At 40.3% G+C, this 14,895-nt stretch overlaps 1 protein-coding gene across 1 annotated transcript in view; it reads left to right on the forward strand.

Moving 5' to 3' along the window:
- Window positions 1-14,895, forward strand: part of CNGB3 (cyclic nucleotide gated channel subunit beta 3) — a 190,713-nt gene that overhangs the window by 128,958 nt on the left and 46,860 nt on the right. The window contains exons 11-13 of the mRNA XM_055546721.1: window positions 953-1,094; window positions 5,665-5,824; window positions 7,750-7,847. Of these exons, the coding sequence (XP_055402696.1) occupies window positions 953-1,094; window positions 5,665-5,824; window positions 7,750-7,847 (400 nt within the window). The remainder of the gene's footprint in view (window positions 1-952; window positions 1,095-5,664; window positions 5,825-7,749; window positions 7,848-14,895) is intronic.

Below are 14,895 nucleotides of genomic sequence, written 5' to 3' on the forward strand. Positions count from 1 at the left end.
GCTCTATCTTCCATCAGTAAAAAAACAGCTGGTTCTAAACTATAAAGGTCTTTTCAATCTCCATAAACCCCCTTGATATCTATGATATCCCTCACTAGTCACTATGAAGTAGTTTAAAGGTAGCCTCACACTTTTCGCTGCTCCTCTCATTGAAAGGTAGATTTGAATATCCCTTCCCTTGAATCTGGCTGGTCTTAGAGACTTGCTTGGCAAATATATGTGGCAAGAGATTAAGACATTATAGGGTTTCTGAGTTACAGGAAGCCTTACAAGCTACTGCCTGAGCTTCTACCACTCGGGGGGAAGCCAGCCAGGCAAGAAGTCCATCTACACCAAGACTTCCATGCTGTAAGGAAGCCCAAGCTAGCCACACTCACAGGCTGAATGAAAATACACAGCCAGCCCCAGCGGGTGCCACCATCCCAGCTCAGACTGTGAGAGGAGACAACCTGGGTGTTCCAAACAGACATGCACGACAGAAGAACTCAGCCAACAGTTGGAACCACGGCCTCAGGACTCTGGCCTCAATCACGTCCTCCCAGCTGTCTCCTGGCATTCAAGTCTCCTGAGGGTTCACTCCTCATGGAGTAGATGAGCCGTCTTAGGGGTCTTCCACAAACATCTGACCCACAGCGTCACAAGCCTAGTAAAATAGTTGCTGCTTCATACCACTAAACTCTAGGGTGACTTGTTTTGCAGGGAGAAATAAGTGGAATGACTAATAGACACCTTCTTTGGCTTTGTTTAGTCATTTCACAGTGTTTATCAAGAAGTTTACCTTAAAAGAGAAGTTTACTTTAATACACACGGTAGTTGCTAATGCTGCTTAAAACTAGGAAATCTTAATTGCGAGGGAATGTGTTAAAATCTAGTATTATAGCAATATATTCCCAAGCATAATGCATTTTACTGCTATAGTAAAAAGCAAAATGCATATCTTCTCTTTTCACAGGTATCTGAGATGTTATTATTGGGCAGTTCGAACTTTGATTACCATTGGGGGCCTTCCAGAACCACAAACTTCATTTGAAATTCTTTTTCAACTGTTGAACTTCTTTTCTGGAGTTTTTGTGTTCTCCAGCTTAATTGGTCAGGTAAATTGAGATGTGAATCCCTAGATACATGATGCTGTCATTTTTGAAACCCTATCAATTTTTTATAAACTTTACATAGGAAAAATAAAAATCTATATGGTGCTTTTTAAATTTTACTAACTTTCATCTCTTTTAATGAATTGAAGGGGGCTGTAAATGGATCAACATTGCCTTTCCATTTTTAAACTATTAAATCTATCAGAAAACTTGTACACAATGAGTATCTGTTAGACTCTCAGGGAGTCACATTTCTAAGTTTTTCTGAAAACCTTTAGAAGCCCTCTTTTTTTTTACTTAAACTTCAAATATTGTCATAGTATCCCTGGATTAAAGTCAACTTCAGAGGTCATTTAAATCAGAGGTTACCAAATGTCATCTAAATTAATTAAAATCCTTGGTTCATAAATGTTTATTATGGCATCTTCTTGTCCTTATTCTCAAGGAATCACAGTCTTGTGAGAAAGTAAATCAAATACCCAAATAACTTTATTGCAAGATGATTGGCATTTGCCAAGGTTAGAGCCCAGCACCTTTGAGATTTCTCAGACCACAAGAAATAAAAAGCTCAACAGCACAGCGTCTTTAGAATTATACTTCCTTGTAAGGCGCTTTACACATTTTATGTCTGAAAGCAAAACCCCATCTTGAGATTGTAATCACAAAATGATTATTACCACCAGATAAGCGACTGATTCCCACTCACTACACTAACAGTGTTATGAATATAACCCATGCTTTAACAAAATTTAGCAATGAAAATTATTCCACTCCAGCATTCTTGCCTGGGAAATCTCATGGGCAGAGGAGCCCGGCAGGCTATTGCCCATGGGGTCGCAAAGAGTCAGACACGACTGAAGTGACTAAATAACAACAAAAAGCTGATCACAAATAGTCAAAACTCAAATCCTACTTCCATGAATGTCAAGGAGCTGCTAACCATGATAAGTTCCAGAGGGGAGTTTGAAAGCTCTGTATTAGAGCAGAAAAAGGAAGCTTCCCAGGAGGTTTCATGGAGGAGAAAATGTCTTTGCAACATCTTAAAAAAGCAGATAGGATTCGGTAGTTAAAGAGAGAGAGTTCAGTCAATCAGAAACTATGTGTGAAAGATGGCAATAATAAAGCACCATATACGTTTGAGGAAACAGAAGAGTACCAGAATAGCTGGAGAGAAAGACACCTGTAAATAAGGTTAGAGACGTAGTAAGGACCAGATAGTTTAAGGGCTCTGAATGTTGCAGATGTTGAACTTCATCTTAAGGGCAATGGAAAGTCAGCCAGGGAAGAATTTTGAACAAAGAGATTTATGGAAGATCAATCAAAATATAAATTGGAAGGGTTATACTGTTTTAAGGGCTTACCAGGTGGCTCTAGTGGTTTAGAAAAAAAAAAATTCTGCCTGCCAATTTAGGAGAAAGAGACACAGGTTTGATCCCTGGGTCAGGAAGATCCCCTGGAGGAGGAGAGGCAAGCCACTCCAGTGTTCTTGCCTGGAGAATCCCATGGACAGAGGAGCCTGGCGGGCTAGAGTCAATAGGGTTGCAAAGAGTCAGGCACAACTGAAGCCACTTAGCATGCATGCATGCATACTGTTTTAAAATACAGGTTTTATTATCATTTACAGATGGTGAGGGCAACAGATCAGGAGACGATTGACACTGAAAAGATAGTCTGTTATACAAATAGATCCAGGAGGAGATGGTCACTCCTTGCCCAGAGGCCTACTTAGGAGGGAACCAGAAAAGGAACTGATCAAGCAGAGTAACAGCATTTAAGATTGGCAAGTTTGTATCATTTCAACAGGCTCTGGATTGTAGGGACTCTCTCAGTGGCCTGGCAATTGGACCTGAGGTAATTGCAGCAGGTGGAGAGTAGCCTGGAATATGAGAGCCAGTGAAGAAGGCTGCTGAAGTCAGGGCCCAGGATTGGCTATTTTGCATATGAAAGGGGCTCTCCCATTTGAGTTGGTTGCAATCTTTGTGTGCTCAGTCTTGTCCTACTCTTTGCAACCCTGTGGACTGTAGCCCACCAGGCTCCTCTGTCCATGGAATTTTCCAGGCACGAAATACTGGAGTGAGTTGCCATTTCCAGCTCCAGGGGATCTTCCCGACCCAGGGATGGAACCCACATCTCTTGCATCTCCTGCATTGGCAGGCAGTTTCTTTACCACTGCACCACCTGGCTTAGCTAACTCTGGGAGGGATAGTCCAAGAAATCGAAGCATCAAAATACAAAAAATAAAAAAATATGGTGAATATATGCCACTTCAACCTGAACGTGGTAATTGAGTAGAGAGAGAGATTGTAAAGGAAACTCGATTTAGAAAATATTTCAGTTTGGAAGATGAACACTATGCAGTTAAAAACTATGAGTATAAATTATCATAATCTTAATGCTTGGGGAGACACATTAACAGTGATTGAAAATAGGAAGTTTGTTTATAGAGAAAGACAATTAATTTGAATATAAATGCAACTAATTTGAATATAAATGGCAAAGATCATATTATTTTATAACTTCTAAAATCTATGTGAAGTAGCCAGATCGCCTTCAGTATTTTCTCAGTTTTGCAGTTGAGACAACTCTAGTTTAAGGAGATTAAAAAGTATCCCGAATTCATACATGTAATTCAGAAGTCATAAGATAAGACCATATAATAACAATAAAAATAGTAAAGTCTGGCATATTTAGCAGTTACTATGTTCAAGGCAATTCTTACAAGATTAAAAAACTATGCCCAGCTCCAGTTAAAATTCCATTCGAAGTGGTCTTTGGACTAAGAGTAGAAGCATCACCTGGGAAATTCAGAATTCAGGCGTCACCCCAAACCTACTGGGTCAGAATTTGCATTTTAATAGTATCTTCAGAAGATTCATATGCACACAAAAGTTTGAAAGCGCTGCTTTATTCCCCACACCACACCTGCCTGTACCTTGACTGTGACGTTCCAAATGGATCAGTGAGAACCACCAAGCCACGAGAAAATGGAGTAGAGCCCAAAAGAAAGGTTGAGGCAGGAGATAGAGGTTTGTGCCTTGACTCGTACAGTGAATAAAAGATGCTGAGAAAAACAGAAACAAAAGTCAGAAAGTCCTGAACAGAATCTCCACTGATTCAAAATTCCCACATATAACCATACCAAGAACTACACCCTGGATAATCACATCACATTTTAGCTGCAGTATTCTATTCTCGAATACAGCTCATAGAGACTGACATCTTCCTCCTCCAATCTGGAACACACATCATAGAATATATGTCTTCTTCACCTATACCATCAAAATCCAGCCTTGCACATAAAGCATTCAGATTACTGTCACTACAAATCCTCTGCCCTCAACACCAATCGATAAGGCTTTTAATTGTCCTTGGGTCTCAATTTAAAACTCTATTAAATCTCCCAACCCAGCCTCTAATATCCCAATTCTCAAGGCCTTAGGTGAGTGGGTAATGTCCATCATTTGTCTAAAATGGCTTGGAAAAAGGGGGTCTAGGCATTGAGGTTGATGATGAATAGCCCTCAAGGGGTAAGTTCCGAACTGGAAAAGGTGTGTACAGTTGACTCTCTGCATAGCTCCTCAGTAGATGCTCCCAACAAGTAGAAGAACCTGTTAACTCTAAAAGTGGAAACTGAGGAGGGCATCGCAGCAAAAGAGCCATTTTTGATCTGGACCTCAAAGAATGAGTGGTTTTTCCATAAGCAGAAAAAGCTCAGCTACTAGAATGAATGAGCGAAGTCTTAAGAGTGTGAAAGCGAGGCCCAGGTTTTCCTCCCTATTATAAACCCACAGTCAAAGCAAATTTACAACCACTCGCTTCCCTCTATGTGAGAGGAAGAGTCGGGCTATAGATCTTTTTTGTGCTGAGACCTTAAAGATCAGCTTTTAACCTAGAGTGGGTTTTTATGGCTGAGTTATAAACACCCAAGAGCTAAAGCCTGACACTTCCTTAAGCGTTGTCACGTCTGTAGATGATGCGTCAGGAATTTCAGCACATTTCAACTTCTGCTGAATACTATGCCTTAAGCATGATGAGATTTGATTTTATCTGTCTAAACAACACAAAGGGAAGTACAGAGGTTGCAGTTTCATGATGAATTGAGTCCATATAGCCAGCCACACTGCAAAATCTGAAGGATGCTTGCAAAACGAGATTCACCGAAATGGACTAGCCATTCTGCCACGTAATTAATTGCTTTACCTTTCTTTGCACATTTCTTGCATAAGCACAAGCTATATATTTTTAAAATAGCAACTAACACCTTTGTAGTAATATGCAAGCTTGCAAATAAGAACGTGTGCAGTCACATGCATTATGAGACTGAATCCTCACAAAAGCCTCACACGGTAGGTAAAATAGGTTCTATTGTCCTCGTTGGGTCATAAAGGATATGATTTGTCCAATATCTTATCAGCAAATGGTTGAAAGTAAGATCCAGTATCAGTGTGTTAAAAGATCAGGTAGTCAGCATTAGAATGGACTGTGTCATGTGAGGACTCTTAATTCAACTGGGCTTACAGTAACTCTTCCACTTCCTCTGCTGGGTGTGGAGTGACCGTATTTGTGGTTTTAGATGCAAGACGTAATTGGGGCAGCTACAGCCAATCAGAACAACTTCCGCATCTGCATGGATCATACCATTGCCTATATGAATACTTATTCGATTCCTAAGATTGTGCAGAATCGGGTCCGGACTTGGTATGAATATACGTGGGCCTCTCAAAGAATGCTAGGTAAGCATTGCGAATTACTGATTAAGTCCCTGTAAACCGTGTCCCGTAATGAAAATCCTGTAAGGCAGCAGCAGAGACTAATTGGATTTGAACAAAAGATTGGGAAACAACTAAATAATCTTTAAAGCACTCACTTAATACCATGGGATTTTTTCCTCAAATCAGACATAACTTACTGATTATGCAAATCCTGGAAGGCTTGCTAAATTTTCTTCAGTGTCCAACAGATGCTAGATATTACACACATTACCTCATCTAATCTTCACCCAGAAAAATGGGGGAAATTAGGTGTTACCAACCCCCTTTTAGGAGACAAGGAAATGGAAGCTCCTAACTGAAAAAAAAATTGGCCAAGGGCACAGAGCCAGCAAATGGCCTATACTGAGCTCAGATGTGCACCTGTTCTCCAAACTCTTGCTCCTCTGCAATATCATCCTCTTCCCAGAGCTCAGCGCTCAGAGCAGCGATCTTTCAGGCCACTCTCAGCTGCAGGTCTCTACCAGGAGACCCTTAATCATTCACGGTGCCTACTGTTAGTGCCATAGCACTGGAGGTAAAAATAACGCTTACTAAAAGATATAAAGTAAGTTAAAGATAATGTGCTACTTAACAATAATCAGATTCAACTTTCAGTTTGCACCTCACCCTATAAAAATAAGAACTGGTGCTACTGAGAAGTAAAAAAGGCTATTGCCTTCAAAATGCAAATTACAGTGTGATTCCCAAATCATGAAAGTTCCCAAAAAGCAGGTAAGAACCACTGGTTGTTGATGGTTTTTTTCTCCTCTCTACTGGTCTTAAGAGATGCCAACCACAGGTTTAGAACATCTTCCCGAATCTAAATGACAAAAATCAAATCTTTTCCTAAGCACCCACAAATATTCCTGAGGGCGTCTCATGCAGGGGGAGGAGCAGGGAGAGAAAGGGTGGCAGACCCATTCCTTCTTTCCCTGTGGACCCTGCTCCAAACCCTCGGCTTAGGAAGGACCTAGAGATAAGCAGCCCTTGGAAACAAAGAGCTGTGTTTTTATAGGAAGGATTTTCATATTTAGAATATGAATCAATATTTGAATATTGATTTGAATATTTGAAAATTTCAATATTTGAATCAAAATTAGACAGCATGTAAGAAACATTAGACAGATGTAAGAAAACATCACACGTAATCAACTCTCAGAAACCCATACTATACTATAGACTAAGAATGGGTAGTCTTATTCATGGACCATTTTATCAGCCTAAAGGCCCATGATTTAATTCACAGGTAGAAAAATCTTTAATGTATTCACATAGTTCATTGAGTTTATAAGCAAGGAAATAACAATCGTTTGAATTTGCTCACTTATTACATTTTTTCTTTAGATTCCATTCCCAGCTCAGCCACTCAGCACTTACACACAAACAAGACACTTAACACTTTTTTGCTCTAAGTTTCATTTCCACTTTCCTTTCTTCTTTCCAGAAAGCAGGAATGAACATACTTAGGGTTGTCCCAAGCATCCAATAAGATCATGACAGAACTCTGTAAGCCACGTGGTACTCATTATACTCAATTTTCTTTGCCATCCCTAGGATGTTAAGGCTGTGGAATCAGAAGATGGGAACCAGATCCTTTTCCCACCTCAGTTTGTTCACTAGTCTTGGCCCCATCCTCTCTAAATTTTATATCTAAAGTTTCAGCAAGCACAAAGTTCCGGAATTATTCAGAATTGTCGTGTCGTCAATAGTGAAAATATGTTTCTTTTCCGTTGTGATGGGGCATGCCAGTCCAATAAAAGTAACGAAAATATAGACAGTGGTGCAGCTGTTTATTTACAAAACAGGAGTTGGCATTTTGTTACTCTTATTGTTGTAATGTTTAATGAGCTTCAGTATTGTTTATTAATGACTCTTCTTTGTGGGTTGATGTGTTTATCTCTATGAAGATGAGTCCGATCTGCTGGAGACGCTGCCGACCACCATGCAGCTCGCCCTCACTGTTGACGTCAACTTCGGCGTCATCAGCAAAGTCGACTTGTTCAAGGCAAGTGCTTCTCCAGTGCGTAGGAAGGCAACACATCAATTTCCCGATAAGTATCAAAGCTCTTCCTGAATACAGCATTTATGATTTTTGCCCTATTTTTAATAAAATGAAAGTTATCTGGAGACTTTATGTGAAATTAGAGTCAAATAAACTATGGGTCTGTCTTCAGCAGATGACTTATTCTTTAGCAGCCTCTCTCCTAATTGGTGTCAAAGAAGAAGAGCTCTTCAGGCTCTTCTGGCATTAATTTAAATACAATTAAATTCTACAGCTCTATGTCTTTGCTACTAAGCCCGTCATTTCCCATTTACGAATATGCCTTGGCAATGCATGACAATCAGGCCCCAGATTAGCTCTGGATTGGCCTGACAATCAGAGAATCAGCGCCTAATTATGTCTCTAATACAAATGATTTGGATTCAAACGTTTTACATGGCCAAATTCAAATTTAGAGGTCTTTTTTTGTACAGAAAAAATGTATAGCAAAGAAATTTTAATGTTTTGAATGTTTCTAATTTTCTAATTTGCCTCTTCTTAATGCATTATATTACATGTAAGTGTCTTTCACCTAACACTTATTCTGTGTGGGGCACTCACTGATTCATCTGTTTAATTAACTCATTCAACAAACATTTTATTCAGTTCTTACTTAAATGTTCCCGGCACCATTTTAGCTACTAGGAATTCAATGGTTTTTAAAAAAAAAATACTTGCACACATGGAGCTTATATTTCGAAAGAGAGGAATAAAAAAGCAATATAGAACATGTGTGGAGGTGATAATGCTAGGAACAGAATTAAGCAGGTTAAGGAGAGTAAGGGTGGTATTGGCCATGAAAGGTTTGCTCTAGGGAAGTGCAACTGAGTATTGGGGCAGAGGACTGCAGGAAGCAAGGGAGTGAGCGTGCAGCTACTGGGAGCAGGAAAGGAGGGATAGACGGAGAGGGTGCCCTGCAGGAGGATGGATGAGATGAAGCTCTGATCTGCAAGGCTAAAGGCAGAGTGGTGTGCAGCAAGAGGAGGCAGAGGAGAGGAAAAACTGGAATGATCAGTCAGGGCAAGTTAATGGAGGGCTTTGGAGGCTGTGGCGTAAACTTCGGGTTGTCCTCTGAGATGCAGAAACCACTGAAGATCTTGAGCAGAAGGTGACCTACTTGAGATCTTTTTGAAAGAGATTTTTTCCTGCTGTCTGGAGAATAGACCACAGAAGCAAATATGGAAGTCAGGGAAGCCAAGGAGGGATCACCATCTACAGAATTCTATAGGGATAATGGCGCTCAGACCCAGAGTAGCTGGAGCAGAGTTTGTGTGTCTGTGTGTGTGTGTGTGATCAGTCGCTCAGTCGTCCAACTCTGTGTGACCCCATGCAGCAGAGTTAAGAAGTGGCCCAATATTGGACGCATTCAAAGAAAGAGCCTATAGTTTTTGCTATTTGATTGTGTGAACAGAGAAAAAAATCAAGGATAATTTAGGATTTAAGCTGAGGAACAGTAAGAACAAAGATGCCATTTGCAAAATAGGAAGTTTTAAAGCAAGCATAGAGTGAGAAAGATAGAAACAGATTGTTTGGAGATGTGTTAGTATGAAGTGAGAACCAGAATTCAGATGGAATGTCATGTAGGCAGTTTGATAAATAAATCTGAGTTCAGAGGAGAGGTCCAAGCTGGAGCCATAGATTTGGGCAAATCAATATACTGATGGATTTTAAGCTAAGGACTAGATACGATCCCCTATTATGTAATCCACACAGAAAGAGATGGCTTGAAAATAGGTGAAAGATACTTTTGCATAAAAGATGAAGAGGCAGACCCTGTATGCTGGAATGGTTAGGCAGGGTCACTCTCGAGATTAGCTTAACCCAAGACTGCAGGAAACTAGAGATGTGTCAGTATCCTAGACCCTTTTCTTGGGTGATAGGTCCTGTTCTAAATTTCCATAAGGATTTGAATGAAGATATAAACCATGTGATTTTCAAATTGGCAGATGAAACAAAGCAAGAGGAATAGTTATAAATGTGTTAGATGACGAAACTTAAAATTAACTGAATAGTTTGAAACAATGAGCAAAACCAAGGTTAACTTCCATAGGCATAAAGGAAAAATCGTGCATTTAGTCCTAAAATTATAAAAGACCAATAGTTTTATAACAATTTTTTTAATATCTGGGAGTTTTAGTTGACCTCAAGCTACATGTGAGTCAATAGCGTTATATACAATATTGCCCTAAAATTTAACCTAATATTAATTTTCCTGATTATGGCAACTACATTTCTTTTAACATATATAGTAAATAACCAGTTTTAAGAAGTGAAGTGAAAGTCACTCAGTCGTGTCTGACTTTTTGTGACCCCATGGACTATACAGTCCATGGAATTCTCCAAGCCAGAACACTAGAGTGGGTAGCCTTTCCCTTCTCCAGGGGATCTTTCCAACCCAGGGATCAAACCCAGGTCTCCCGTAATGCAGGCAGATTCTCTACCAGCTGAGCCAAAAGGGAAGCTCAGTTTTAAGAAGGACTTTGACAAATTAGAGTATCTTTCAGGGGATAAGAAGTATGGATTGAGTAGAAGAGAACCAAGAAGATAGCAAAAGAATGATTTTAGAAACAAAATTATTCTATAATGGTACAAATCAGACCAATGACCGCTTATAATTGGGAGTAGGTAAGAAGATATTAACTATGAGGAGACATGAGGGAATTTTATGGAGTGATAGAAATTTTGTCTTACTAGGGAAGTGCCACAATGCATGCATTTGTCAAAATTGATCCGTCCTTTAAAATTTATACATTTCGCAGCATATAAATTATTCTTCAGTTAAAAAAAGAATGGCTTCAAAAGAAAATGTATACATGCTGAGTGTATTTAGTTATTGGGAAAATTAATTCAAGAGCAACAGTGATTACATAGAGTAATGTTTGTTAAATGAACAAGGAATAACATTTACTCTCCCTATTTCGGCAAAATAACACTCAACTGTAAATCCCATTTCTAAGCTGAAGATACAGCTACTGAAATAAAACATTCTTGGGGAAAAAGTCTTGGTCCTAATGGTCTTGATCCCCACAGGAGGGGTCTTAGGAGGAAAGAGAGAGGACGGAAGGGAAGGTGCCCTGGGGTCAATTCCTGGAGATTTTAGAATGTGGTTTCCTAATTGGAAAGCAGTTAGAAGCATCATGGAACGCGTTCAGTTTTCTGATTTTCTATCAGGGAGGCCAGGAAAGGGATTTCTACCTTGGTTAACAGGTGCCTCTAAATAAATCGTTTTCAAGCTGCAGCTTGCAATTCATTCGGGGATCATGAATTCAATTAAATGGGTCATAACCAGCATATAAAATAGACAAGAAAATATCAGAGTGCTACACACATAAATAAGGGTAAGCATTATACTACAGAATTTTTTTCTCTGTTATTTATTCTTTTAAATATACATATACATATCTATGGGCTTTCCAGATGGCGCTAGTGGTAAAGAATCTGCCTGCCAAAGCGGGAGACGTAAGAGACGCGCGTTCAATCCCTGGGTCAGGAAGATCCCATGGAGGAGGGCATGGCAACCCACTCCGAATTCCTGCCTGGAGAATCCCACGGACAGAGGAGCCTGGCAGCTACGGTCCATGGGGTCGAAAAGAGTCAGACACCAATGAGTGACTTTCACATCAATGACTGGCTTAATTGAGACTAAGTGAGAACAACCGGAGCTATGTTTAAGAAAACAAAACCTTTAACTGATACACCGATGACTTTTATATAATTATCTCTGACTTAGGAAGTTATCAGTTTCCAGCTTTAAAAATATTTTTCTTTTGTTTTTGCATATATTTTTGGAAATCCATAAAATCAACAATATCTGATTGAGAAAAAAAGGTTAGATCATCACATGTTGCTACCATTATTCATAAACATAGATTCATTCTTCCCTGACATTTCCATTAAAGATGTAGTTCCTTCCAGAAAGAACCCATTTCCATCTATATTTCTGTTAAATGAAAAAAGTTATTTTTTTTCCCTAAAGCCAGTGAAGTAGAAAATAAGCAGGTATGGAAAAATTCCTAAATTTATTTCTTTTCTAAATCTTATGAAGACAATCTTTGTAGTTGACACAAATTTGTTATTTTCTTAGGGAGGAAATAGAGTGACTAGGGAATCCTACACCCTTAGCTCATAAATTATACCCAAATGACGCGTCGCTTCTCATTCAGTCAGCGTTCACTGAGAGTCACCTCTGCCCTCGAGGGTCTGAGGCACAAAGGAGAAAACCTTTGTGTTCACCGGGCGGCTTTGGAGTGAAAAGGGGTCGGCCCCCAGGCAGGGGCCTTGTTGTCCCTCGTTAGGACCAGAGCATGTGTCGACAACTACAGACAGTCTAGAAAGGTCGGCTGAAGCCAGGCCAAGGCACGCAGGCCCGACCCTGCAGGCCAAGAAAGCTGGAAAGGAGGAACCCAACAGCACGGATTTCAGTTTTACAAAGACAAGAAATGGGGATGCTTCGAATAGAACAGAACATCGAGGGATAACAAAAAAAAGGTGTCAACAGTTAACAACCTCCATATCTTGAATTCTCCCTGAAAATGGATCTTCCACATCTTTAAAAGGCCAGCAGGCAGGAGCAGAGAGAAAAAGAGACAGAGAGTGTGCACATAAACACACACACACACACACACACACGTACATGCACACACACACGTACACACACACACACACATACACACACACACACACACACACACAGAAGGATACCAGGACTGGGGGCTGGCAGGCATGCTCTGTGTCTTTCCAGTCTTCAGGATTAGAGTAAATTAAAAGTACTTAAAAATCACTTAATTCACAAATACCTAGTGTGAGATGCCCGAAAGAATACTTTATGCAGAGTTGGACATGACTGAGCGACTGAACTGAAAGAATGCTTTAAGTTTGTATCTTGAATCTTCAGTTAGAAATTTCATAAGGACTCTTTGCACTTTGTAAATGTGTGAAGGGATGCAGATGCTGTAGAATTTGTTTGCAATGTAGCACCAGAAAATAAGTCTATGCTAAATAAATTAGAATAAACTAACAAATTAGAATAAACTTGTTTCAGCTTTTCCAAAGATATATGTCTGTTGCTTTAACTGTGCATTGTATTCAATTTTTAAAAGGACAGTTCAGTTAGGTTCAGCCGCTCAGTCGTGTCCGACTCTGCAGCCCCATGGACTGCAGCACGCCAGGCCTCTCTGTCCATCACCAACTCCCGGAGCTCACTGAAACTCATGTCCATCGAGCTGCTGATGCCATCCAATCATCTCATCCTCTGTCATCCCCTTCTCCTCCCTCCTTCAATCTTTCCCAGCATCAGAGTCTCTTCAAATGAGTCATTTCTTCAAATCAGGTGGCCAAAGGATTGGAGTTTCAGCTTTAACATCAGTCCTTCCAATGAATATTCAGGACTGATTTCCTTTAGGATGAACTGGTTGGATCTTCTTGCAGTCCAAGGGACTCTCAAGAGTCTTCTCCAACACCACAGTTCAAAAGCATCAATTCTGCGGTGCTCAGCTTTCTTTATATTCCAATGCTCACACCCATACATGACTCCTGGAAAAACCATAGCCTTGACTAGACGGACCTTGTTGGCAAAGTCATGTCTCTGCTTTTTAATATGCTGTCTAGGTTGATCATAACTTTTCTTCCAAGAAGTAAGCGTCTTGTAATTTCATGGCTGCAGTCACCATCTGCAGTGATTTTGGAGCCCCAAAATATAAAGTCTATCACTGTTTCCATTGTTTCCCCATCTATTTCCCATGAAGTGATGGGACTGGATGTCATGATCTTCGTTTTCTGAATGTTGAGTTTTAAGCCAACTTTTTCATTCTCCTCTTTCACTTTCATCAAGAGGCTCTTTAGTTCTTCTTCACTTTCTGCCATAATGGTGGTATCATCTGCATATCTGAGGTTATTGATATTTCTCCCGGCAATCTTGATTCCAGCTTGTGCTTCATCCAGCCAGGCATTTCCCATGATGTACTCTACATATAAGTTAAATAAGCAGGGTGACAATATACAGCCTTGATGTACTCCTTTTCCTATTTGGAACCAGTCTGTTGTTCCATGTCCAGTTCTAACTGTTGCTTCCTGACCTGCATAAAGGTTTCTCAAGAGGCAGGTCAGGTGGTCTGGTGTGCCCATCGAAGAATTTTCCAGTTTGTTGTGACCTACACAGTCAAAGGCTTTGGCATAGTCAATAAAGCAGAAGTTGATGTTTTTCTAGAACTCTCTTGCTTTTTCGATGATCCAACGGATGTCAGCAATTTGATCTCTGGTTCCTCTGCCTTTTCTAAATCCAGCTTGAACATCAGGAAGTTCAGGGTTTACATATTGCTGAAGCCTGGCTTGGAGAATTTTGAGCATTAATTTACTAGTGTGTGAGATGACTGCAATTGTGCAGTAGTTTGAGCATTCTTTGGCATTGCCTTTCTTTGGGATTGAAATGAAAACTGACCTTTTCCATTCCAAAGGACAATGTGCTTATATTTCTTTCCTTTTAACCTTGTGAAGTTTGTTTATTTATTAGGGAAACAGTGAGTGTCCTACTGCTTTAATGAAATAATGTAAGTCATGCTGGAGTATCACAGATTATAATACGGACAATGTTACATGAAGGTGGTCCGTGCTGCCCCTGATCTTTCATTCCCAGGGCTGTCACCTCATACCTTGCTGTAACCAATTGTCTCATGGCCCCTGTATTAGGGTACTGCAGAGAATCAGCCTGCCAATGGTGGAGATGCAGGAGATTCAGCTTGTCCCTGGGATGGGACGATCCCCTGGAGAAGGAAATGACAGCACACTCCAGTACTCTTGCCCGGAGAATCCCATGGTGGGCTGCGGTCCAGGGTGTCGCAGACTTGGACACAACTGGAGGGGGGGATTTATTTTAAAGAAGGGCTCATGTAAAGAGGAACAACAGATCCAAAACCTTCAGGACAGGTCAGCTTGTTGGAAACCCTGGAAAGTGTTACTGTTGCAGCTCAAATCCAAAGGCAGTCTGGAGGCAGATTCCCCTGCTCCTCGGGGAACT

The sequence above is a fragment of the Bubalus kerabau genome, chromosome 14 (assembly GCF_029407905.1).
Source record: "Bubalus kerabau isolate K-KA32 ecotype Philippines breed swamp buffalo chromosome 14, PCC_UOA_SB_1v2, whole genome shotgun sequence".
NCBI classification, from domain to species: domain Eukaryota; kingdom Metazoa; phylum Chordata; class Mammalia; order Artiodactyla; family Bovidae; genus Bubalus; species Bubalus kerabau.